Raw genomic sequence first — 22,943 nt, forward strand, 5'->3', positions numbered from 1 at the left:
ACGTACCTCAGCGACAGTGACCAGGCAGGCAGAACCTGCTCTCAGCCGCGGTCTCGGCGCCTGCCCGTCACCTGGGCCTCGGGCCTGGGCCTCTAGAAGCACTTGCTTCTCACTGCTTCTCTCGAAGGACCAGCTACCTGCTCTGGGAAGCTCTCCTTGGCTCTTCCTTCCAAGCCCCTCCCGGGCTGCTCTGGGGGCGGGGCCGAGGCAGCCCCTGCAGGTGACCCGGCCTTTGGGCTGCACTGAGAGGGGCTGGACGAGGGGCAGCTCCGGGCCCGGGGCCGTGAGGTCAGGGCCGAGGGCTCCCTGTGGACACACGGTGTCCGCCTCGGCCTTGAGCCGGGAGAGCTGTGAGCCCCACGGGGCTGGGGAGGAAGGAGACCCGCGGAGCCAGCGCCCAGGGGTCGTGGCTACGTACCAAACACAAAGTTGTCGGGCCTGAAGATCTGGCCAAAGGGTCCAGACCTGACCGAGTCCATGGTGCCCGGCTCCAGATCCACCAGGATGGCCCGGGGCACATACTTGTTACCTGTGGGGACAGAGCTGGACTTAGACCTGCGGTTGGCCGAGGAAGCCCGGACGACGCCCTGCCCTGTGCGCCTTTCGCGGCAGAATTCACCCCAGAAGGTGCCAGCCCGAGGCACCGGGGGAGCTGCGAGGAGGTTTCTGCTCTACGAGGGGGCTGATGGCCTTGCTCGGTCGTGACAAGCATGCGGGGGCCTTAAGACGTGTGCTCCCGAGCAGCGGGCACTCAAGGTGGAGGCGGGCAGGACGGCCGTGGCGTCCCCCCAGAACAGAAAGCAGGCGGAGGGGCCCCCGGGTCCCAGCAGTCACCAGCGGCTTCGTTGTAGTACACGTTGATCCTCTCCAGCTGCAAGTCGCTGTCGCCGTGGTAACTGCCAGTGGGGTCGATGCCGTGCTCGTCGCTGATGACCTCCCAAAACTGGGGAGAAAAGGGGAACCACGTGATGGCCTGGCATCCTAGGTGCCGGTGAGGCGGGCCCTTTGCGTCCTCCCACGTCCTTGCCGCAGGGGCGTGTGGGCAGACAGTCGAGGTGTCCCAGACAGACTCCCAGCTGCCCGCCCCGTTCCTCCAGCGGCTGCTGCTCAGGGCTTGGGAATCCGCAGGGCATGAGCCATAATGTGGCGACAGACTGAGGAGCCAGGAGGGGCCCGAAGGAGGGGGGGTGGGCACAGCAGACGTCCTTCCAGGGGAATCGTGGGTGGGTGCTGGGGAGGCCGCCACCCCCGGGCAGGGCTGCGTGTCAGCCTGGTGGAGGATGGACGGGTCCTGGCAGGGCCCAGGACCATCGGGACCCCGCCCTGTGGCTGCCTGCAGGCATCCCTGTCTCCTGGCGCAGATGGGACCCAGCCCCCCAGCAGCGCAGCTCAGCTCTGACATCTGCACTGCCCTCAGCAGCGGCAGCAGCAGGATGGCGGGGAGGGGCGGGCAGAGCTGGGGGCCCCCCCCTGGGGGCAGTGGCCCGAGCTGGGACCCTGCTGCCAAATAAATACATATCCAGACTTTGATACAGAGCAAATTTAATCAAAAGGACTTACCGTAGGGAGAATGCTCCCATCTCAAATCTGCCAGCATCCAAAATCAAAGAGAACTGGCTTTTTTCTGGTGCAGAGGTGCGACCGCGGCGCAGGAGCTTGGTGGACTGGGAGGGAGGGAGGGAGGGAGGGTGTGCTGAGCAGGTGTGAAACCAGCTCGCTGCAGCAGCAGGATTTCTCCGTGGTCAGCAGATTCCAGACTGAACTGTCAAGGCCCATGTGCTTGTTTCAGCTTGGGGCGTGGGGGGGGCTGAGGTTTGGTGACGGCAGAAGGTAAGACGTGTGCAGTTGTCACCCCCTGCGCGTTGTCCCTGTTGTTTTATATACACAATGGCTGTGGGTAACCGCTCTTAGGGACCAGCAATCGGCAGTGTGAGAGTGAGGCTTTAAGTAGTTGTTGAGTAGGTGGGCTTCTGGGTTCTTGTTGCCCCGTTCTTATTGGCTGAGAAGGTTCTGGACTGACAGGTGTTAGAGGGTCTTAGAGACCAGAAGTTTCACAAGAGGTATGCTTGGGAATATTGTAAAAGAGAATAATTATTACATGTTAAATTAGGGAGTAAAACCACAGTTTGAAGTTGGAAGGGAGCACGTTAGGCTCTGAGATATTGGGCCTGAAGCGTATTTAAATGGCAGAGTGAGGGGTTCCCATTGAGGTGCAGTGGTTAACAAATGCCACTGGGAACCATGAGGTTGTGGGTTCGAACCCTGGCCTTGCTCAGTGGGTTAAGGATCCGGCATTGCCGTGAGCTGGTGGTGTGGGTCGCAGACGCAGCTCGGATCCCGCGTTGCTGTGGCTCTGGCGAAGGCCAGTGGCCACAGCTCCGATTCGACCCCTAGCCTGGGGACCTCCATATGCCGCGGGAAGCGACCCTAGAAAAGGCAAAAAGACAAATAAATAAATAAATAAATAAATAAATGGCAGAGTGAGGGTGACAGTGGCAGTTTGATGGATTTCTCAGTTGCGGTGGCGGCACAGACGTTCATGGGGACGCGGGCACAGCAGCCACTCTGATCCCTGTCAAGGGCCCCCTTGGGAAGCCAGGAGCGTGTTGATGCCGACAGCTGCTGGGGGCCAGTCCCTGCGTTGCTGGCGTTCTCTGGTCATGATCAGTGTCCTCGACGAGACTGTCCCCAGGTCTGGTCACTTCCTGAAGCAGAGCATAGGAAGCCTGGGGGCCCTGGCACACTCGCCGAGGGGCCCACCCAACGGCAGCTGCAGATGCACACGTGTCCACGCGTGACCTGTGCCAGCAACCAAGGCCTTTGAGAGCCTCCCAGCCCCTTAACCTCTTGTTCCAAGGCTGCTTGAGGACCTCGCAAGGAAGGAAGGTCAAAGCTTCTTTCCGCTTTGACCAGGGATTCTGCACCTTGGCTTGTAGCTGAAACATGCTCCTGACGTGAAAATTTCCACAGATAGCTTTGGATCATCTGGTGCCTGAAAGCGGAAATCCGAGGTTATGTTATAGTTACGGTGGTGCAGGAAGCCAGTCTGCTGGGAGACCTGGTAAGGGCTAAGGAGCTGAGCTAAAGACAGCCCGTGTGAGGGCAGACCTGACGGGCCCTGCTTCGGCCACGCCCTCCTGCTTCGGCCATGCCCCTCCACGTGGGCGACCTTTGTGGACCCAAGAAGCCGTGCCCGCAGAACCTCGCACCTGTCCTAGAACTTAGGTTTCTGGATTTCCTGCCCAGTTCCGTGCACAGACAAGCCTCTCCCAAGCCTCCCCGAGGGCCGGTCACGCCTGCACGGGGCTCTCCTGGGACGGAAGGGAGATGGCATGTGGGGAGGGGGGACACGGTTTGCACGTGGATCTGGGCCCCCGTGCATATGCATCTGGAGCCCAAGAGAAGCTCTGGCTGCTGGGCCTCAGGTCGCATGTCACTGCCGAGAGAGGGATGCGTCCGCGGGGGGGACAGCAGAAGCTCTGGTTTGGTCTCTGCACGTGGCCCTCTGCATGCCTCCCTTGGCTAATTTTAGCCCCTATCCTCTCCCTGTGAAAGAATGCAGGGACCCTGTATCTGTGAGTACAGCAGCTTTCAGTAAGTTCTGTGGGTCCTCCTGGTGGATTATCAGCTAGGGTGGTCTGGGGGACCTTGAACCTTGCAGTTGGTGTCGCAGCAAGAATAGTCTTGGAGGCCATTCCCGCTAACCTCGCAATTGGCCCAGATGCTTCACAGTTGGTGTCACCCGTGGCGTTTGCTGGTCTTGTTCCAGAAGAAGGACGCGGGGGTGGAGGTGGGGGCCTTGAAGCTTTGGTTCCCGGGAGACCAGAGTCCCTGAGGTGGAGCACGGGAGCCAGGCTGCCCTTTGCATCAGAGGTCAAAGTTACCAAAGGAATTTTGCAATGCTGGCAGCAGCTTCTGTGGCGCTGGCTCACTGGACACTTAAGAAAATGCAGAGACAGGAATCACGCTCCCGGCCGGCCTGGGTCATGATAACCTGTAATAACCAGAATGGAAGGCGGGCAGGGGGGCGCTGAGGCTGAGCCACACGGGGATTCAGGCTGCTCTGAGCTCTGGGGACGAAGCCACAGACAGCCAAGACCTGCAAGGCGACGAGGAAGGCGACACGGGGAGAGGGTCTGAGAACCACCCCCATGGGGTGGGGACTTGGAGCAGCTGTGACGGCGGAAAGAGAGCGGGGGCAGGTGGGATCCGGTTGAAGGTCTTGCTGCAGCAGAAGGTGGCAGCCCAGGGGAGCCCCTGCTTCTCCCCCCACCCCCCCGAATGGCCTTCAATCAGCTCTTCTCACCCTGCTTTGGAGGAATTGAAAAGCTGGAAGCAGAGTTCCCGTCTTGGCGCAGTGGAAACGAATCCAACTAGCAGCCATGAGGTTGTGGGTTCGATGCCTGGCCCTGCTCAGTGGGTTAAGGATCCGGCATTGCCATGAGCTGTGGTGTAGGTCGCAGATGCAGCTCGGATCCGGTGTTGCTGTGGCTCTGGCGTAGGCCGGTGGCTACAGCTCCGATTCGACCCCTAGCCTGGGAACCTCCATATGCCGCAGGTGCGGTCCCCCCCCCCAAAAAAAAAAGGAAAAAGAAAAGCTGGAAGCACAGAGGCCAGTGAGCCACCTGACCTGGGATTGCCCAGTCTGACCAAGATGCAGATGGATGGGGCCTGGTCCCTTGGTCACCCCAGCTGGGAACCCAGGGCGTATGCGTGAGAGGGGCAGCAGGGATGGCTCTGGGCCTCCTGGTCTCAGGCTGTGGCATCCTAACGGGCTGCAGTCAGATTCGGAGGATGTGGGAGTGAACGGGTCGCTGGGGTCAGGGTGAAGGCGTGGATGGAAATTGAAACATTCCAAGACGCTGTGAGGTGGTACTGGTGGTGTCCCCTTCACCTGACTGTTCTGGGCGGTGGCTCTTGTGTCAGATTGGGGACCCTTCCTACCTGGTATCAGACAGCAGGAGGCACGCAAAGCCACACTTGAGCTTTACTATTTTGTTTTTATTTATTTTGTTTTTTCAGGGCGCACCTGCAGCATATGGAGGCTCCCAGGCTAGGGGTCGAATTGGAGCTACAGCTGCTGGCCTACCCCACAGCCACTGCAACGCGGGATCCTTAACCCACTGAGTGAGGCCAGGGACGAACCTGCATCCTCATGGATCCTAGTCGGGTTTGTGAACCTCTGAGCCACGATGGGACCTGTATTATTGTCAATTACCCATGCGGGTGCTGGTGTGGCTGTACAGGGACTTGGGTGGGGGAGGGCTTATGGCGAAAGCCTGTGAATGCCACCAGCAAAGGATTTCCACTTGAAAACCCCAGGAAATTTCCACTCGAAAGACAGTTACCAGCCTGCTCTTGGACCCTGCTTGAAACCGCCCCGGTGAAAGGCATAATCATGAAGGCCGAAATACCCGCGCTGTCTTGGGCGGGATCACAGAGACCCTGGAGCCCTGGGGGGCTGCGCAGCGTCCCGTGGGAGGTGGGGGTGGTTGGTCGGGAAACCGCGCTGATGAAGCACAAGGAGGAGCAGGGCCGCTGTTTCTGGGTCCGGCTCTGGAACCGCCCGAGGCGCTGCTGGGCCCTGGGCGCTCTTGGGTTTTGCCCTATGGACCAACAAAGAGCTGCTTTTCTGCAGCCGGCCGTTCGCCGTTCCGGAGGGGACAGCCTGCCTCCTGGTTGGAGAGCCGCCAGACTAATTGAAGGAGATAAAAGCAGTTAGCTCAGTGGATGGGACTGCCAGCTATTTGCCTCTGTGTTTGGCATTTTAATGACTCATGGGTCGGCCATGGGGTCAGGCAGACGCAGTGGAAACGGGCCTGTTACAGGGTCGCCCACGTAGGGCACAGCCCAGTGGAAACCGCTCTGGGAATTTGAGGGGTGCGTTAAAGTAGGGCTTGTCACTGCCCAGAAGAACCCCCTTCTGGGATCAGGGGAGGCTGGAATTGGCCAGAAGCCACCTCAAGGCTGGCCTCCTGCGTCCGTGAGCTGAGTGGACATGCGGGTTCCACAGCCAGGCAGAGGTGGGCTGAGTACGTTCCTCTTGAACCCTTTGAGGTACAAAATGCCAACTGTGCAGGCTTCCCACAGGAGGACAGAGGCTGCAGGTGGCTGGGGGGAGGCCCCGCCCACAGCTGCCAGGTGTGCGGGCACCGTAGCCTCCCCTGGCAGCAGTAGACACCCCGCTGGGTTTTGCTCTCCTGGTGCAAGAGGCAGTTGTACAAAATACTCTGAAGGGGTGGAGTTCCAGCTGTGGCGCAATAGAGTTGGCGTTGTCTTGGGAGCGCTGGGATGCAGGTTCCGCCCCCCTCCCAGCACAGTGGGTTAAGGATCCAGCATTGCCGCAGCGGCAGTGTAGGCTGCAACTACAGCTCAGATCTGATCCCTGGCCCGGGCACTCCCTATGCAGCCAAAAAAGAAAAAAAATACCATAAAGGGGCTGGAATAGGTGGCAGTCTACCGGGTTGCAACATGAGTCGCATTTCTCCTGATCGAGGACACCCTTTCCTCCTGGAGGAAGTGGTGGGCCGGGTCATTGGGGCAGGCGAAGGTTCAGGTGCAAAGGGCTGGCTTGCACGCCGTCCTGAGTGTGCTCACACTCGCGGTGGGCAAAGGCATGTTTGCCAGGGGGGTTCCTCCACTTCCCTGTGGCATCCGGGGCACAGATGCTCGTATAACTGTGCACTTCTTCCCATATCACCCCAACTTTCTTCCCCTATTGGATGCAGTGGGCGCGGGACCCGGGCAGCAACCACGTGCCAGTAGCAGGGATGGTGCATGAGCACGAAGCTGGCCCTGTGCCTTCCCATCCCTGCGGCAGAATTCCCAGAGGCCGGTTGGAGTCGGGGCTGCCCTGACCTTACCTGGCAGAACAGGTTAACCGTGGACACAGCCGTACTGTCTAGCAGTCCAGAAAGCCCATGAGTCCTGGACCTCATAACCCTCCCAAGGTGACTTGCCAGACTAGCATTGCTGCGGCGCCCCTGGCCGGTACAGAGGCCGAGCCTGGCATCCTTTCCTAACCAAGGTGGGCCGGTCAGTTAACAAAACGATAGATGTGAGAAGGAGAAATGGGGGCGAAGATGAAGGAACGAGTGAGGAAGGGTCTGTGCGGCGAGGAGAATCCAATGCCGACCCCGGGGGCTCAGACGGACTCGGAGCTCCAGACGGTGGGCCCCCAGCCCAGCCACGGCAGGTGCCGGGGAGGGCAGCGTGTGCCGCCGACGCCACTCTTGCCTTTGGGGCCTGGATGAGCCGAACAGAGGCCCACGGAAGTGAGTGGCGTCCCTCCAGGGCCTCGACTTGTGATTGACGTGGGGGCCCTGGAAAGGCAGCCTCTTTGGATTCCTCTTCAGGTTGTCACCTGTGAGGTGGTGAGACTCAGCGGTCTTATATAAATGGGTCTGATGACAAGGCTGATGGTGATAATCCGACGTAACGAGAACCAGAGTTGAGCCTCCTCAGGATGTCATGTTTTCCTGGCTTGAGGAAGAACTGGGTTTAGCCCACCAGCAGCTCACTTGCAGGCTATGTAGCTCTGCATGAATTTATCACAAGGCACAAACAGCAGATCAAGAGGGGAGAAGAGTAATCAATGGAATCCAGAAAGATGGGAGGGTGTGCGACGGCCTCCCAGGGTGGATTGACTCGCCGTTTGGTGTCACTCTGTCTAATGCGTCTACAAGATTCCTTCACAGCAACATGTAGACCATTTTTTGACCCAACAGCTGAACTCATAGCTCAGCCAAGTTGACAGTAAAATGTCACCATCACAGAGCAAATATTCAGCCATCATTCAGTCTGTACCCTGTCATCAGTGGGGTCCCCCAAGCAAACAACCAGGCAGATCACCCATCATTCACCCTAAGAACCCTGCGGTCACCAGTCCTACCCACGGGCTCAGAGATTCCAGCTAGCTTCGGGGGTCTGTTTCTTAAAGGTGAGCAGACACCCAAAGACCCCAGACACCCGAGGAAATCTTGAGTCATGAAAGACAGAGGCTCAAACAAGCAACGGTTAAAAAAAGAAGCACGAAAGACAAAAACACCTGTGAAAATTCTCACGAATCTTCTCAGATGCAGGGTGATAATACATCCGTAACATAGAGCGTGTCAAAAATAGAATATAAAGAATGAAGACAAAGTTCTTGGATATTAAAGCTAGAAGAGCACCAGGGAGAACCCGAGACGCTGGACGGTAAGGTTGCGCAAATCTAGGAGGTAAGTCAGAAGAGAGGGAAATAGAAAACAGAACTGGCGAGAAAACCGGGGGACTGGCCTGGGGGCCCAGCATCAGAAGACGGGGGACTCCGCAGAGGGGGGCTGAAAGAAACTGGGGAGACACGTGATCATATGAGACACGTGATCACATGAGACACGTCATCCCGTAACTGTATTAAGGAAACGACAGCAGAATGTGAGTTTCCCAAGATAACTCCCATGGTGGTGTCGCCACCTCCTTACGATCCGAAGGCAGAGGGTTTAGTTCCTCTGACAATTCATTGTCTCAGATGCTTCCCTGGGAAACACTTGGAGACGTTTGCCTGGGAAGCCCATTGGGGGTGAAGGCAGTGGGGCTCCCACCGAAGTCGTGGCAGTCCCAGAGGTGCCCCGAGCTCAGAGGGCCTCCAGCGGTGTCCCATGTCCAGCCAAGGGGGTAGACGTCTGTCCCCACTCCCTACTGACCAGCCCTGGCACATCAGGTGTCCCCAAGGAAGGGACCGTGCCTGTGCTGTCCAGCCAAAGGAATGCCAGGGAGGGGTCCTCTGCCAGCCGTCAGGGGCCCAAAGGCCAGCAGTTGGGAGACAAGAGGTCCAGAAGGGGACACCGCCAACAGCCTCTAATTGTGCTGTGTCCCTTCCAAGGTGGCCTGGTGTGCAGGGGGCGGCTGGGGCCAGGCAGTCATCCAGTACTGCCTGGGGTGGGAGTGGCACGTCTCTCCAATCCTGGAGCAGCATTAAAAGGCCGTTGTCACTGCACAGGTCAGCCGTGTGGATTTGGTCAGTAAGGGCAGTGCAGTGATCTGCCTGCCCCCCCCCCCCACCTCTCATCTGGTCTGAACTTGTGCAGAGTGAAAAGGAGGGCTATTTATGGGCCCTTCAAACCCTCTGCCCTGCAGCTGCACTCATTCAAAGAGCATCTGAAACACTGCATTTAAAATTTTTCAGGTTTACCAAGTGCTTGTGTTTTCCATGATTTTCAGTTTACACAAGCTGTATCATCTTATAGCACATGACGAACTTTCTTACTGAGCGTTGACCTTCCAGTTATGAGAGTTGAGTTACCGTCGCATTTCTTTGCCTAAATAGCTTCTCTGTTGGACCTAACATCCCAGTTACTCGGTGGTGCCTGGCGAGTGGGCGAAGAAAGAAAGAGGAAATCCATGCTGAGCTCCAGCCAAGGGGCGCGCGCGCGCGCACACACACACACACGCACGCGCGAGCGCACACACACGCCCCGTAGATACGATCTGCTCCTTGGTCAGGAGGAAGCTGGTGCAGAAGGATTAAGAAAACGGCCTGGCATCACACAACACCAGCAAAAAAAAAAAAAAAAAATCAGCAGCTGCATCTCCTGCCGCCTGACAGCGCATTTTCTGGAGTTTCCCCGTCCTCGCTGTTTCCTAGGCAACCACACACAGCCCGCAGGACCGTCTGCATGAAAGGAGGGCAGGAGGCCAGCCCTTGTCCACTCTTTCCCTCTTTGCCTGCATCGGCAACGCTGCAGCCCTTTGTCAGGGTGTTAATGTGGTGAAAACAGAAAGCCCAAAGCTTGAATCTCCAAGATAATTCTACTCAGGAAGGAGCAGATTCATCGAGCGCCTCGCTTGTCAGACAGAGAGCCTGCTTCTTTTTTTATCCCCTCCCTGCCTTTCCCTCTCCCTCAGGCTTTGTCTTCGCTGCAGGCTCCCTGTGCCCGCCCCATGGCCCTGAGAACTCCTTACTCGGCAGGCCCCGAGCCCCAGACACCAGGACCTTTTCCCTGCCACCAGCGGTGGCTCTGCAGAGCCCCCATCCTGCCATGACCTGCAAGTGACCAGGACAGGGACTGGGAGCAATGTCTGTGCGACAGGACCCCGTCATCATGATGCTGAGTGTCTGTCATTGAATTTGCCCTGTGATGGTCCCTGCAGGTGGCTGCTGGGACCTCAGAGATTTGTCCCCCCCCCCCAGATGGGCTTCAGAAGGAAGGAAATAAGTGAGAGGAAGAAGGGCAGAGCAGCCCCTCCCTCCCCACCTCAAAGCCCAAATGCACTTGCTTTTAGGATCAGCTCTCTTCCGACATGAATATTAATGAGATGCGAGTTCAGGGGCGTGGGTGCTGAGAGCCATTTTTCTCAGCAGTGTTTTGTCTGGGAACAAGTTGGCATGTCTGTGACCAGTCCGGTTATGCAAGCTCGGCATCTTCACGTGCCCTTGTGAATGCCAGCGCCGGGTCCAGGTCAAGGTGCCGAGGCCTCAGCCTGGCTGCCTATGGCCCCGGGGTGGGGGTGGGAGAAGGCGTCTGCACCCAGGGGTCTGAGCTGCTGGACAACGGGGCCTGGCCCAGTCTCTGGGCAGTGTCATCCCCCAGGTCTGGCTTTTCCTTCTGGAAGGCAGGGGACAGGGCAGGGACAGGGTTCAGTGCCCAGACGGCGGGGCTGGCAGCTGGTTCCAGCTGACCTGCAATCCCTGAGCACCGCAGCTGGATGTTAGTGATCCTCCTGTGTTAATGATGCATTTTCCGGGTGTGGCGCCCACATTGTGGTGTAGAAGTGGGTGTCTTTGTCATCAGGGGCTGTGCACCAAAGCGTTTGGGGGGGGTGTCGCGATGTCTGTGATCCACTTTCAAATAACTCAGCCGAAAACACACACACACACACACACACACACACGCCACTGCCACTCACCGAGCAGAGAGTGAATAGTTGTTGAAATCAAAAGGAGATGGACTAGGGTTGGCTGCTATGGTTTTAAGTGTTATTTTTTTAGTAAGTTTTTTAAAAAAGAATTAATTAAGGAGTTCCCTGGTGGCCCAGCAGGTTAAGGACATTGTCACTGAAGCAGCTTGGGTCTCTGCTGTGGTTCAGGTCCCATCTGTGACCTGGGAACTTGCACATGTCACAGACACAGCCAAAAAAAAAAAAAAAAAGATTTAATAATGATGATTAGTTCTGGGCCTGACGCATGAAACAGATTTCCTCGGAACTGGCCTAGAGGTAAATGCTAGAGTAAGTCATAGTTTTTCGTGTTTTGCCGACATCCTCCCCGTGAATGCGGAAGAGTCCAGAAAGGCGGGGATGATGGGGAGAAGGTCGCCTTCAAATCCACCTGTTCAAATATGCTTTGCAAAGGAGGCTGGCGAGGTCTCGTTTTGTGTTGCGCTTTCTGGTTCTCACGTTTTCAACGCTTAATTGCCTTTCTCATTCAAAAGAGCATTTTTATCGACCAGCCATCCTGCGGCAGGAAGTGGCGAGAGTGCCAACTGGAGAGGAGACGGCAAAGGGTGGACAGCAGGTCTTCAGGTCCCTTCATGGTGCTGCTTTTACGGCCTTGAGGAAATAACGCCCTCTGCCAGAACACACAGGATGGCCACGCATCTGGCCACTTGTGCGTAATCAGAAAGCTCATGAAAACATAGCTATTCTCTCTCTTGGTGCTTGTGCAAATGTAACACGACTGCATGGCTCAGACGGTAAATGCATGGAAATCACTCGATGGTGTGGTCCCTCCCAGACTGGGAGGTTCCTTCTTTGTTGTTGTTGAAACATAGTTGGTATCGATTTGTGCTGCGTGGCGAAGTGGTTCCGACTGCATATGCCTGGAATGCATTCGTCTTCATGTTCTTTTTCATGACGGTTTATCCCGGGAAATTGACACACTCCCCTGTGCTGTGCAGCAGGACCTCGTTGGGTATCCATCCGGTATATAACAGTTTGCATCTGCTCCCCCAAACTCCCGGTCCCTCCCTCCCCGACCCGCCTTTCCTGTTGGCCACCACAAATCCGGGCTCTGTGTCTGAGACGGCTTCCGTTTCATAGATGAGTTCTTTCGTATTACATTTTAGGTTCCACCTGTAAGTGATACCATACGGTAACTGTCTTTTTCTGACTGACTTCGCTTAGGATGATAATCTGAGTTCCATCGCCATTGCTGCAAGTGACACTTTTTTATGGCTGAGTCGTACCATCGCCTCGTGTGTAGGCGCCACATCTTCTTTATCCTTTTCTTCTGTCGGTGGACATTTCAGTTGATTCCATGTCACGGCTACTGTAAATCGTGCTGCCATGAACATAGGGATGCGTGTATATTCCTGAATTATGGTTTTGTCTGGACAGATGCCCGGGAGGAGGATTGACGGATATGCGGCCGTTCTGTTTTTAGTCTTTGGAGGCCCCTCCGTGCTGTTCTCCATAGTGGCTGCACCAACTTCCATTCCAGACTGTGAGGTTCTTAAGGGCAGGGAGAGGACCTGTCTCATTTATACGTGTGCCCCGCTGCCTAGCACGGCAAATACTTGCTGAGTAAACAAATAAATGACGAAAAAAGTAGAATGAAGAAATGGGACAATATCTGAATTCTACAACAACAGCCAATGATTATGCAAATTCATAATGTCATTGTTCTGACGATTAATTGGGCTTGTAGACCAGTCGGCGGATGTCTAGCACTCATGGGGGAAATATGCTTAGTTGATGCTACAGCATTATCTGTGTTAAAGTCTGTGTTGTTTGTTTGTTTGTTTTTAGGGCCACAGCCGCAGCATATGGAGGTTCCCAGGTTAGGGGTCAGATCCAAGCCACATCTGTGACCTACACCACAGCTCGCGGCAATGCCGGATCCTTAACCCACTGAGCGAGGCCAGGGATCGAACCCACATCCTCATGGATACTAGTTGGGTTCATTACCACTGAGCCACCACGGAAACTCCTAAAGTCTGTGTTGTTGAGCAAGGATTAGATGCTAAAATTAAAAAAAAAAAAAAAAAAGAAAGAGGAGTTCCCGTCATGGCACAGTGGTTAACGAATCCGACTAGGAACAATGAGGTTGCGGGTTCGATCCCTGCCCTTGCTCAGTGGGTTAACGATCAGGCGTTGCCGTGACCTGTGGTGTAGGTTGGACCCCTAGCCTGGAACCTCCGCATGCCGCGGGAGCGGCCCAAGAAATAGCAAAAAAAGACAAAAAAAAAAAAAGAAAGAGACTCGTGTTGAAGCAGTGAGATTTGAGGTAGCCTTCTTTATCCTGTGTACCATTTTGTTTTTAGTAAAAGGAACTTATAAATGAGTGTTACCCCTGCAGGCAAGCACGCTGAGCCTTTAATAAAGACGGAAAATAGCGCTCCCTGGAGAATGACTTGCCTCAGTCCATGTGGACTCGAGATTCAAAGAGGTACACGTGGAGTTTGCCAGCACGCTGGGGAAGAGAAAGGAGATGTCAGCAACAAAATTTAAGCACCCTGAGCCTGGTGGTGGGGCCTCGTCGCCCGCAGACGGCACGAGCAGAGAGGCACAGGGGGATGGGGGACGAGGGGGACATGTGACCACAAAGTCCAGCTTCCGTGGCCAGCAGCGTCACGTACAACAAGGCAGGAGGTCCACTTGAATTAGAGGAGTTCAGCTCCTACGTGGTCTATTTAATGCTTGACAAACTGTAGATCTACTCAATTGAAACATAAAAATAGCACCCAGTTCTGTGCCTATGGGTTCATCTGCAGATCCCAGAATATCCTATATTGTGAATGTTAATTGCCTTGGATTCAGCTCACTCTGCTCTGGTGGACTCAGAAATAATGTCCCTAATAATGTCTGGTGGATGCTTATCCTCACTGATAACTGAGCCCCAGAAGTAAAATGATAGTGAGATATCATTTTTCATCAGGTTGGCAACATTTCCGAATTTGCTGTTAGAGAAGATGAATTTTTACTCCATAAACCAAAAATGGATTTGTTAAAATTTTGTACAGCTTTCTAAATTCTCTAACATCAAGCTTACTTTCTATCCCAAGAGCCCCCTGTTCTGTTTGGTGGAAATGACAGCTTCAACTTGTCGATTCAGAAGAGCCTCAGTCCACCAGGCTTTCACGCTCCCCCCTCCTCCCTGAGGCTGATCCTAAGTTCAAGGTGGTGTCTCTGACACCAGGGCCTCCCGGGGTGGGGGGGGGTCTTTCCCTCCCCTTCACTGTCATCTACTCACATCCCCTGCCCCCCACCCCGCCCCAGTCTTCTCGTTCATGCTGCCTTTCCAACCTGGTCCCATTGTGATAGTCAGCTGTGTGTGTCACCTTGACCGGACTGCAGGACACCCAGATAGTGGGCCAGACATGATTGCAGGTGCATCTGTGATGGCGGTTCTGGACGGGGTCAGCCTTTGGATCAGCAGATCAGGTGGGGCAGGTCGCCCTTGCTGAGGCTGTGGGCGTCGCCCAGTCTGTTGGGGTCTGAGTAGGACAGAAAGAGGAAGGACAGTGCACTCTCTACCTGGCTGAACCAGGGCATCCATCTCCTGCCCTCAGCCTGGGACTTAGCCATCCACTCCCCCAGGTCCTCAGGCCTTCGGGCTCTGACTGGAACCACACCACCGGCTGTCATGCACCTCCCCCTGCAGACAGTGGATTTGCCTGCTCCATAATCTTGGGAGCAGATTCTGAGTGATCAGTCTCTTTATATCTACTCTGTTGATATGTTTCTCTGGAGAACCTGGATGAACACACCTTGTGTCTAAATAATCTCTCTCTGGTTCTCTCCTAGCTTCCTCTGCCCCCTTCCCAGTGAAAACATGGGAACTTTTCCAGATCCATAACCTGCTGTGCCACAAGGGAACCCCCATTAACGATCCACTTTTAAAGGTTATAATCACTACAGAATACTGGCTATAGTCCCCGTGTTGGGCAATTCATCCTTGTAGCTCATTTTATGCCTAATAGTCTGTACTCGTGTCTTGCCCCTCCCCCCTCCACCCCCCACTGGTAAAACCACTAGTTTGTTCTCTGTATCTGTGAGTCTGCTTCTTTTTCGTTATGTTCAGAGTTTGTCTTATTTTTTAGAGTCTACATATAAATATCATACAATATACGTCTTTCTCTGGCTGATTTATTTCACTTAGCACAATACCTTCCAAGTCCATCTATGTTGCTACAAATGGCAAACTTTCATTTTTTTTAAGGCTAAGTAGTATTTTGTTGCATATATGTATATATATACACCACATCTTCTTGATCCATTTATCTGTTAATGGACACTTAAGTTGCTTCTGTATCCTGGCAATTATAAATAATGCTGCTGTGAACACTGGGGTGCATGTATCTTTTCGAAGTAGTGTTTTCATTTTTTTTTCCAGATGTATACCCAGGAATGGAATTGCTGGATCATACGGTTGTTCTATATTTAGTTTTCTGAGAAACCTCCATACTGTTTTCCACAATAGCTGCACAAATATACATTCCCACCAACAGTGCACACGTGTTCCCTTTTCTCCACATCCTTGCCAAAATTTGTAATTTTTTTTATGATAGCTGTTCCAACGAGTATGAGGTAATATCTCACTGTGGCTCTCATTTGCATTTGTCTGATTAGTGGTGTTGAGCATATTTTCATGTGCCAGTTTTTTCCATCTGAATGTCCTCATTGGAAAAATTTCTCTTCAGTTCTGCCCACTTTTAAATTGAGTTTTTGGGGTTTTTTTATGTTGCGTTGGATGAGCTCTTTATATATGTTGGGTATCAAGCCCTTATCTGTCACCTCACTTGCAAATATTTTCTCCCATTCAGTAGGTTATCTTTTCATTTTGTCAATGGTTTCCTTTGCTGTGCAAAAGCTTTTAAGTTTAACTTGGTTCCTCTTTTTGTTTTCACTTTTTTTTTTTTTTTTTTTTGCTTTAGGAGGCAGATCCAAAAACATTGCTGTGATTTATGTCAAAGACTGTCCTGCCTGTGTTTTCTTCTAGGATTTTTTTTTGGTTTCTGATCTTACATTTAGGTCTTTAATCCATTTTGAGTTACATTTTGTGTCGTTTGTTAGAAAATGTTCTGATTTCATTCCTTTACAAGCAGCTTTCCAGTTTTCCCAGCACCACTTATTAAAGAGCCCATTTTCTCCATTGTCTATTCTTGCCTCATTTATCTTAGATTAATTGAGCATAAGTGCGTGGGTTTATTTCTGGGCTCTCTATTCTGTTCTATTGATCTATGTGTGTTTTGTGCCAGTGCCATACTGCTTTGATGACTGCAGCTTTATAGTGTCATCTGAAGTCAGGGAGCCTGATTCTTCCAGCTTTGTTCTTTCTCAAGATTGTTTTGCTATGCAGAGTCTTGTGTTTCCTTGTGTGTATAATTTTTGAATGTGTGTGGAGCTTGTGAATGCATGATTTCAAGAGAAGAGGAAGAATATCAAATATTTTCCAAAACCCTTTTCTCATAAAAAGAGTGGACTTTGACTGTTCAATGACATAAAAGTGAAACAGTTTCAAAGCCGCCAAAGTAGGAAAGATTAGCTGTTCTCAACACTTGGTGAAACAAGACAGAACTAGTTTTAGAAGCTGCGGAGCATCTGAATTCCCTTTTCATCTCATTCTACGCAAAGCTGAGGGGCTTGGTGGCGTCACAGTGTGTGCTGGGGAAACATAGCCAGTTCCACGGTAACCTTCCAGGCCTCTTTAAAGTCTCTAACTTAACCTTCGAGTATGAGGAATGGAAGCAGGACACACCCGTTGCTGCCGTATGATCTGCCCAGAAAGACTGCTCCGGGCAAGGTGCCCCTCCTGTGCCCACGCACAGCCACCCCCGGCTTTTTATGAGGACGTCCAAACACAGGGGTGGGATCCGGTGATGTGCTGGCTGAGGAGCCAGCCTATGGGCCTCCAGGTGACAGGTGGCACAGGGTGGGGAGGATCATTACGGGTCCAGAATACAGACATACCCAGGACTCCTCTTGGCGCAGAAGGATGGAAAGCTACGACCTGGGGTGCCTCCCACGAAGAGGACGAGCCCCCCTGCCTCCCAGAGGCCTGTCATGATGGCTAGAGGAGAGGAGCGCAGAGACAAAGGGGGCCAGGCAGATGGTGACAGTGAGGGGCTGGGAGGAGACAGCGCTGATTATATGGCTGCATTTTCTGTAATAACAGCTTGGCTGTTTCAAGAGCTGTTGTTGAATCCAGCCCGGCCCCCTCTGATGAGAACCCTGACTCCTATTAGCGTGTGAACCACATTTGACCTTCAGTTTGGGGAGCTGCGAATGCTGCTTTTTGGTGGAAATTGGCCTGTTTTCAAACCGAGGAGGTTGCATGGACGTCTTCTCTGTTTCCACAACATCTTCCCAGCATCTGCTGCAGCCTGGTTGGACTTAATTGTGCTTCTATTTGTCTTCCCACCGGCTTGGAAGCTCCTTGAAGGCTGGAGTATGTTTATTCCTGTTTGAATTCTTAGCCCAGTGTCACCCCCGAGCAGGTGTGTGATGAATATTTGGGTACGTAAATGGATAATCAAGTCGAAGAATGACAGGTGATACCACGAGGCTTTGGCAATGACTGGATTCCAGGATCCTTGGAGGAGAGGGCCAGTGGGGCCAGAGCTGAGTCTTCCTCACCCACCTTCCCCCCATCCCAAAGAAATAGACCAAGAAACCAACCCTACAGACTCTCAGGCCGAAAAATGAAAACTCCCTTTCCGAACAAGCCTTATAGTAAGAAAATGGCCTGGGAGCAGAGTCCATGATGTGGAAAATGGGATTAATAGCAGCCAAGGACAGAGAAGATCCCAGTAAAAATGAGAGAGGGAGACTGAAGTTCATCTCGGAAAGTAAGCTGTTTTTTGGAGGGAAAAATTCACTTTCTGAAAACAACAGATGGGAGCTATAGAGCCATGCAGCTCTTAAGCCATCCTGGCCTTTCTTTTATTCTTAAAAATACAGGAAAACCCATTTCACTTTAAAAGGGGCAACAGAAAAAGATCATGATCAAATGACACCCAAAATTATCAAACTATTAAATCAAGAAGAATGAGAAGCTGAATAATGTCACTACAGATGCCGAAACTATGCCAGAAAGACAGCAGGTTCAAAGGGATGAAAACAGTAACCTAAAATGTCAAAATGTTTAAAAAGAAGAAAAAAAATCAAGCAGAAAGTAACAAGCATGAAAGAAAAAAATACACATTAAACTCTGAAAAATACAAAAAAATACAAAAACTCTGAAGTGAGGTTTTTGTTTTGGTTTTGGTTTTGGTTTTGGTTTTGGTCTTTTTGCCATTTCTTAGGCCGCTCCCGCGGCACATGGAGGTTGCCAGGCTAGGGGTCGAATCGGAGCTGTAGCTGCCAACCTGCGCCAGAGCCACAGCAACTCGGGATCCAAGCTGCGTCTGCAACCTACACCACAGCTCATGGCAACGCCGGATCCTTAACCCACTGAGCAAGGCCAGGGACTGAACCTGCAACCTCATGGTTCCTAGTCGAATTTGCTAACCACTGCACCACGACGGGAACTCCTGAAGTGAGATTTATGGAAAAAAATATTTGCAAATAGGTAAAAGAAGTGAGAAAAAAGGGTAAAAATAAGGGAAAAAAATCATAAATGAAGTCCAAACTAAAAGGCATACAGGAGCGAATACACAGGACAGGTACTGTCGTAAGAATTGGTAGGTGGAAGGGAGAAGAAATATTTCCATCCAAAGGAAACGAAAAGATTCTCCTGTCGGCCAAGATGGAGCAACAGGAACTGGATTTGCCCTCCTGCCTGAAACAACTAAAAAACTGGGCGAAATCAATGAAATAATGGTTCTCAAGATGTTGGCGAGCGGGTGATGAAGGATTGACCCCTGGGAAAAGGGATGTGGAACTAGTGTGGGTGGCCCCAGCGGGCTGTTTGGTGGCAGTTTCCAGGCAGGAGCTGGGGGAGGGGGGAGACTCAAGCAGGGTTTGCGGTCCCCCTGAGTTGAGGAGGAAACCCTCAGAATTCAGGGGAACCAAGGAGAGTCAGGGGACGCCCAGGGCAGACATGGAAGTGGAAGGAGCTCCAAGCGGCTCCTGGAGCTCGCCCGGGGCTGAGGCTGTCTTGCGTCCCGTTAGAGAGAATGGAAATGCCTTGGGATGCACCAGCACTGCAGTGATCGGGGTGTTAAATCAGCCCGAGATCAGAGCGCTTTACTTCGCCTCCCAAAGCTTAAGACACATTTGCAAAGGGATCCCTGTGATCCCAAGTGATGAAGCTGTGTGCCGGCGCCGACAGCGTTGAAAGGACTGTAAGGAAAGCCAGCTCACAGGTGCAAAGAAGCAGGCAACTACGGCCCATAAACCAGAACCATCGGACCCCGGGCTTTGAAATGACATGAGCCAACAATTTCCCAGCCTTACTCCTTCTGTAAGTAAATTTTAAGTGGATTCTAGACGCAATCAACAGCACCCAGACCGTACGGTGCCCGAGGAGATGGAGGGGGGGCAAACGGCAAGGTGCCGCTTGTCATCACGTTCTCATCACCGCACACACCTTAACGCCGTTTACTCCTCTGGAGAGGCAGACACTCAGACTCTGTTTTGTAAAGGAATTTAGAGGGCAAGTGACTTGGCAAAGATCCTGGAGTTGACCGATGACGTCACCGAGACCTCCCTCGCCTCCACACGGCGGCCCCTTCAGTGACATTCCCGGCATGTGGTGAATGTCAATTCCCTGCCCCCTTCCTATAAGTGGGACCCTGAAAGTGTGTGCCTCTCCACCCAGAGATTTCAAAGGAAGCAGAAGCTGAACAGTTGCTTGTCTGGATTCTGCCTCATTGACGTAGAGTTTTTCACAGCTCCCTGTGCTGTATGGTAAGACCTTGTTTTTTGTCCATTCTAAACATAGTAGTTTGCATCTACCAACTCCAAACTCCCCGTCCATCCCTCTCCCTCCCCCCTGGCAACCACACGTCTGGCTCTTTTGTGAGTCTGTTTCTGTTTTGTACATAAGTTCATTTGTGTTGCATTGTGTGTGTGTCATATTTTAGATTACACATATAAGTGGTAAATGGTATTTATCCTTCTCTTTCTGGCTTTCTTAGTGTGAGAATCTCTAGTTGCATCCGTGTTGCTGCAAATGGCATTATTTCATTCTTCTTTACGGCTGAGTAGTATTCCATTGTACGTATATTATATATATATATATATATATATATATATATATATATATATATACATCTTAATCCATTCATCTGTTGATTGACATTAGGTTATTTCCATGTCTTGGCTATTGTGAATAATGCTGCTATGAACATTGAGGTGCATGAATCTTTTTGAGTTATAGTTTTGTCCAGACATGTGCCCAGGAGTGGGATTACTAGATGATATATTAACTCTATTTTCAGTTTTCTGAGGTACCTTCATACTATTCTCCATAGTGGTTGCACCAACTTACATTCCTACCAACAGTGCAGGCAGGTTCCCTTTTCACCACAACCCTCTCCAGCATTTGCTGTTTGTATACTTCTTAATGATGGCCATTCTGACTGGTGTGAGGTGGTACCTCATTGTAGTTTTGATTTGCTTTTCTCTAATAATTAATGATACTGAGCATCTTTTCATGTGCCTGCTGGCCATCCACATGTCTTCTTTGGAGAAATGTCTAATTAGGTCTTCTGCACTTTTTTTTTTTTTGTCCTTTGTCTTTTTAGGGCCATATCCCCAGCATATGGAGATTCCCAGGCTAGGGGTCTAATCCGAGCTGTAGCTGCTGGCCTACAGCAAAGCCACAGCAATACCAGATCTGAGCCTCATCTGTGACCTACACCACAGCCCACAGCAATGCTGGATCCTTCACCCCCTGAGCAAGGCCAGGGCTCGAGCCCAAAACCTCATGGTTCCTAGTCGGATTCATTAACCACTGCGCCACAACGGGAACTCCCTAAGGAAACATTTGTACAGCTGATATCAGAGGATGTTTTGCCTATGTTCTCTTCTAGGAGTTTCATGGTGTCTTGTCTTAGGTTTAAGTCTTTAAGCCATGTCGAGTTTATTTCTGTGCATGGTGTGAGGGTGTATTCTCATTTCATTGATTTACATGCAGTTGTCCAGTTTTCCCAGCACCACTTGCTGAAGAGACTGTCTTTTTTCCATTTTATATTCTTGCCTCTTTGTCAAAGATGAATTGACCGTAGGTGTCTAGATTTATTTCTGGGTTCTCCGTTCTGTTCCATTGATCTGTATGTCTGTTTTTGTACCAAGACCACATGGTTTTAATTACTGTAGCTTTGAATATAGTCTGAGGTCTGGGAGAGTTATGCCTCCTGTTTTGCCTTTTTTTCTCCTCTCAGGATTGTGTTGGCATTTCTGGGTCTTTTATGGTTCCCTATAAATTTTTGGATTATTTGTTCTAGTTCTGTGAAAAATGTCATGGGTAATTTGATCGGGATCACAGAACATCGTAGATCACTTTGGGCAGTATTGCCAGAAAACGGGGACTCTCATGTATAGAGAGGCCACTGTAGTAATCCAGGAAGACTTCTCAGAGGAAGTGACATCCGAATGGAATTCTGAATATCCAGAAGGAGCCACAGGCACACAGGGACTGGACACACCAGGCAGAGGACATAAGAACAGCAATCCTGCCACCCTGCCATTCTGTAGAAGGAACGGGAAGAATATGCGTCCCAAGCAAGGGTATAAATAGATCCTTAGGGGGGTTTGTGCTTGTTTTGCAGTTTGTATTATGAAAGACAAAGCAGGAGTTCCCGCTGTGGCACAACAAACCCAACTAGTATCTACGAGGATATGGATTTAATCCCTGGCCTTGCTCAGTAGGTGAAGGATCCTGCATTGCTGTGGCTGTGGGGTGGGCCGATGTGGCCCCTAGCCTGGGAACTTCCACTCGCTGTGGCTGTGGCCCTAAAAAGAAAAAGGTAGAAAGGAAGAGAAAAAGAAAGAAGGAAGGAGGGCATGGCATACTTTGAATAAGTCCTTCGTGTGCGGTATGTGTGGGTAACGAAGCTCTGGGCGTGAACATTCTGAATTCGATGAGCAGATGCAACAGGGTGGCTGCCTGCTTTATGCATTCGGAATACGCTGAAGCTAAAAACATGCTCCTCCAAAGGGACTTAGTAAACAGGAAGCCAATAAAACGTCACATGTCAAAACCAAACAAAACAAAATGAGAGAAAGAAAAGAAAAGAAAATGAGGACCCCTGGTATGAAACGCCTTGCAAACTCGTGCCTGCAGAGAGCTCTGGAGTAGGAGCTAAGAGGCCTGGGTTAATGTCACGTCTTGGCCCCTCTCTGATTGTGGAGGAAACTTCAGGGGCCCTTCTCTACTTCCTCCTAAAAGAACCTCTAAGTTGGGGGGTTGGGCAGAGGTGGAGAATGTTTGCTCAGCGCCCCCCACCCTCCGCAAGGAAGCGTGGCCAGTGAAAAGCAGAGGCCACGAGGCCGCTCCTGGCACAAACCTTTCAAGTGGCTTTACTCCGCTGGAAGGTGCCTCTTCATGCTCCCTCTCCCTTCTTACCTAGGAGCCGGACACACGAGCAGAGCAGCAGTGGCCGTCCAGCAGCCCGAGGACAACAGGAGGCTGAAGGCCTGAGGCAGCAATGGAAAGAGCTGAGAGAGGGTTTTGTGGAGCTTCCTGGCCTGTACTGAGTGTCTCTAGACTTTTTTTTTTTGGAGAAGGGGCCACACCTGCAGCATGTGGAAGTTCCCAGGCCAGGGATTGAACCTGCACCACAGCTGTAAACCAGAGCCACAGCAGTGACAATACAAGATCCTTAACCCACTGAGCTACCAGGGAGCTCCTCTCTAGACTTTTCTAAGTTAGAAGGAAAAAAAGAACTCTAAACCACTATTGCAAGAATATCAGCCAGAACCAGACACAGTGGCCTGAGGACATTGCCCAACCGGAGCCTTAGGCTCCTCATTTGTAAATGGAGGCACGTCCCATTTCTCCAGCTCCCCCTGCTTCTAAAGCTACGGGTCTCAGCCTATGTGAATGCACAAGAACGAAAACCCCAAGGCTCGTCTGA

General features: G+C 51.9%; 1 protein-coding gene across 1 annotated transcript in view; it reads right to left on the reverse strand.

Moving 5' to 3' along the window:
- Window positions 1–22,943, reverse strand: part of LOC125135615 (uncharacterized) — a 27,353-nt gene continuing 4,410 nt past the window's right edge. Inside the window, exons 2-3 of the mRNA XM_047795889.1 lie at window positions 835–1,456; window positions 1–529 (exon numbers count right to left, since the gene is read on the reverse strand). Coding sequence (XP_047651845.1) covers window positions 411–529; window positions 835–1,456 — 741 coding nt within the window. The 3' untranslated portion in view covers window positions 1–410. The remainder of the gene's footprint in view (window positions 530–834; window positions 1,457–22,943) is intronic.

Source organism: Phacochoerus africanus, chromosome 9, assembly GCF_016906955.1.
Source record: "Phacochoerus africanus isolate WHEZ1 chromosome 9, ROS_Pafr_v1, whole genome shotgun sequence".
Taxonomy (NCBI): domain Eukaryota; kingdom Metazoa; phylum Chordata; class Mammalia; order Artiodactyla; family Suidae; genus Phacochoerus; species Phacochoerus africanus.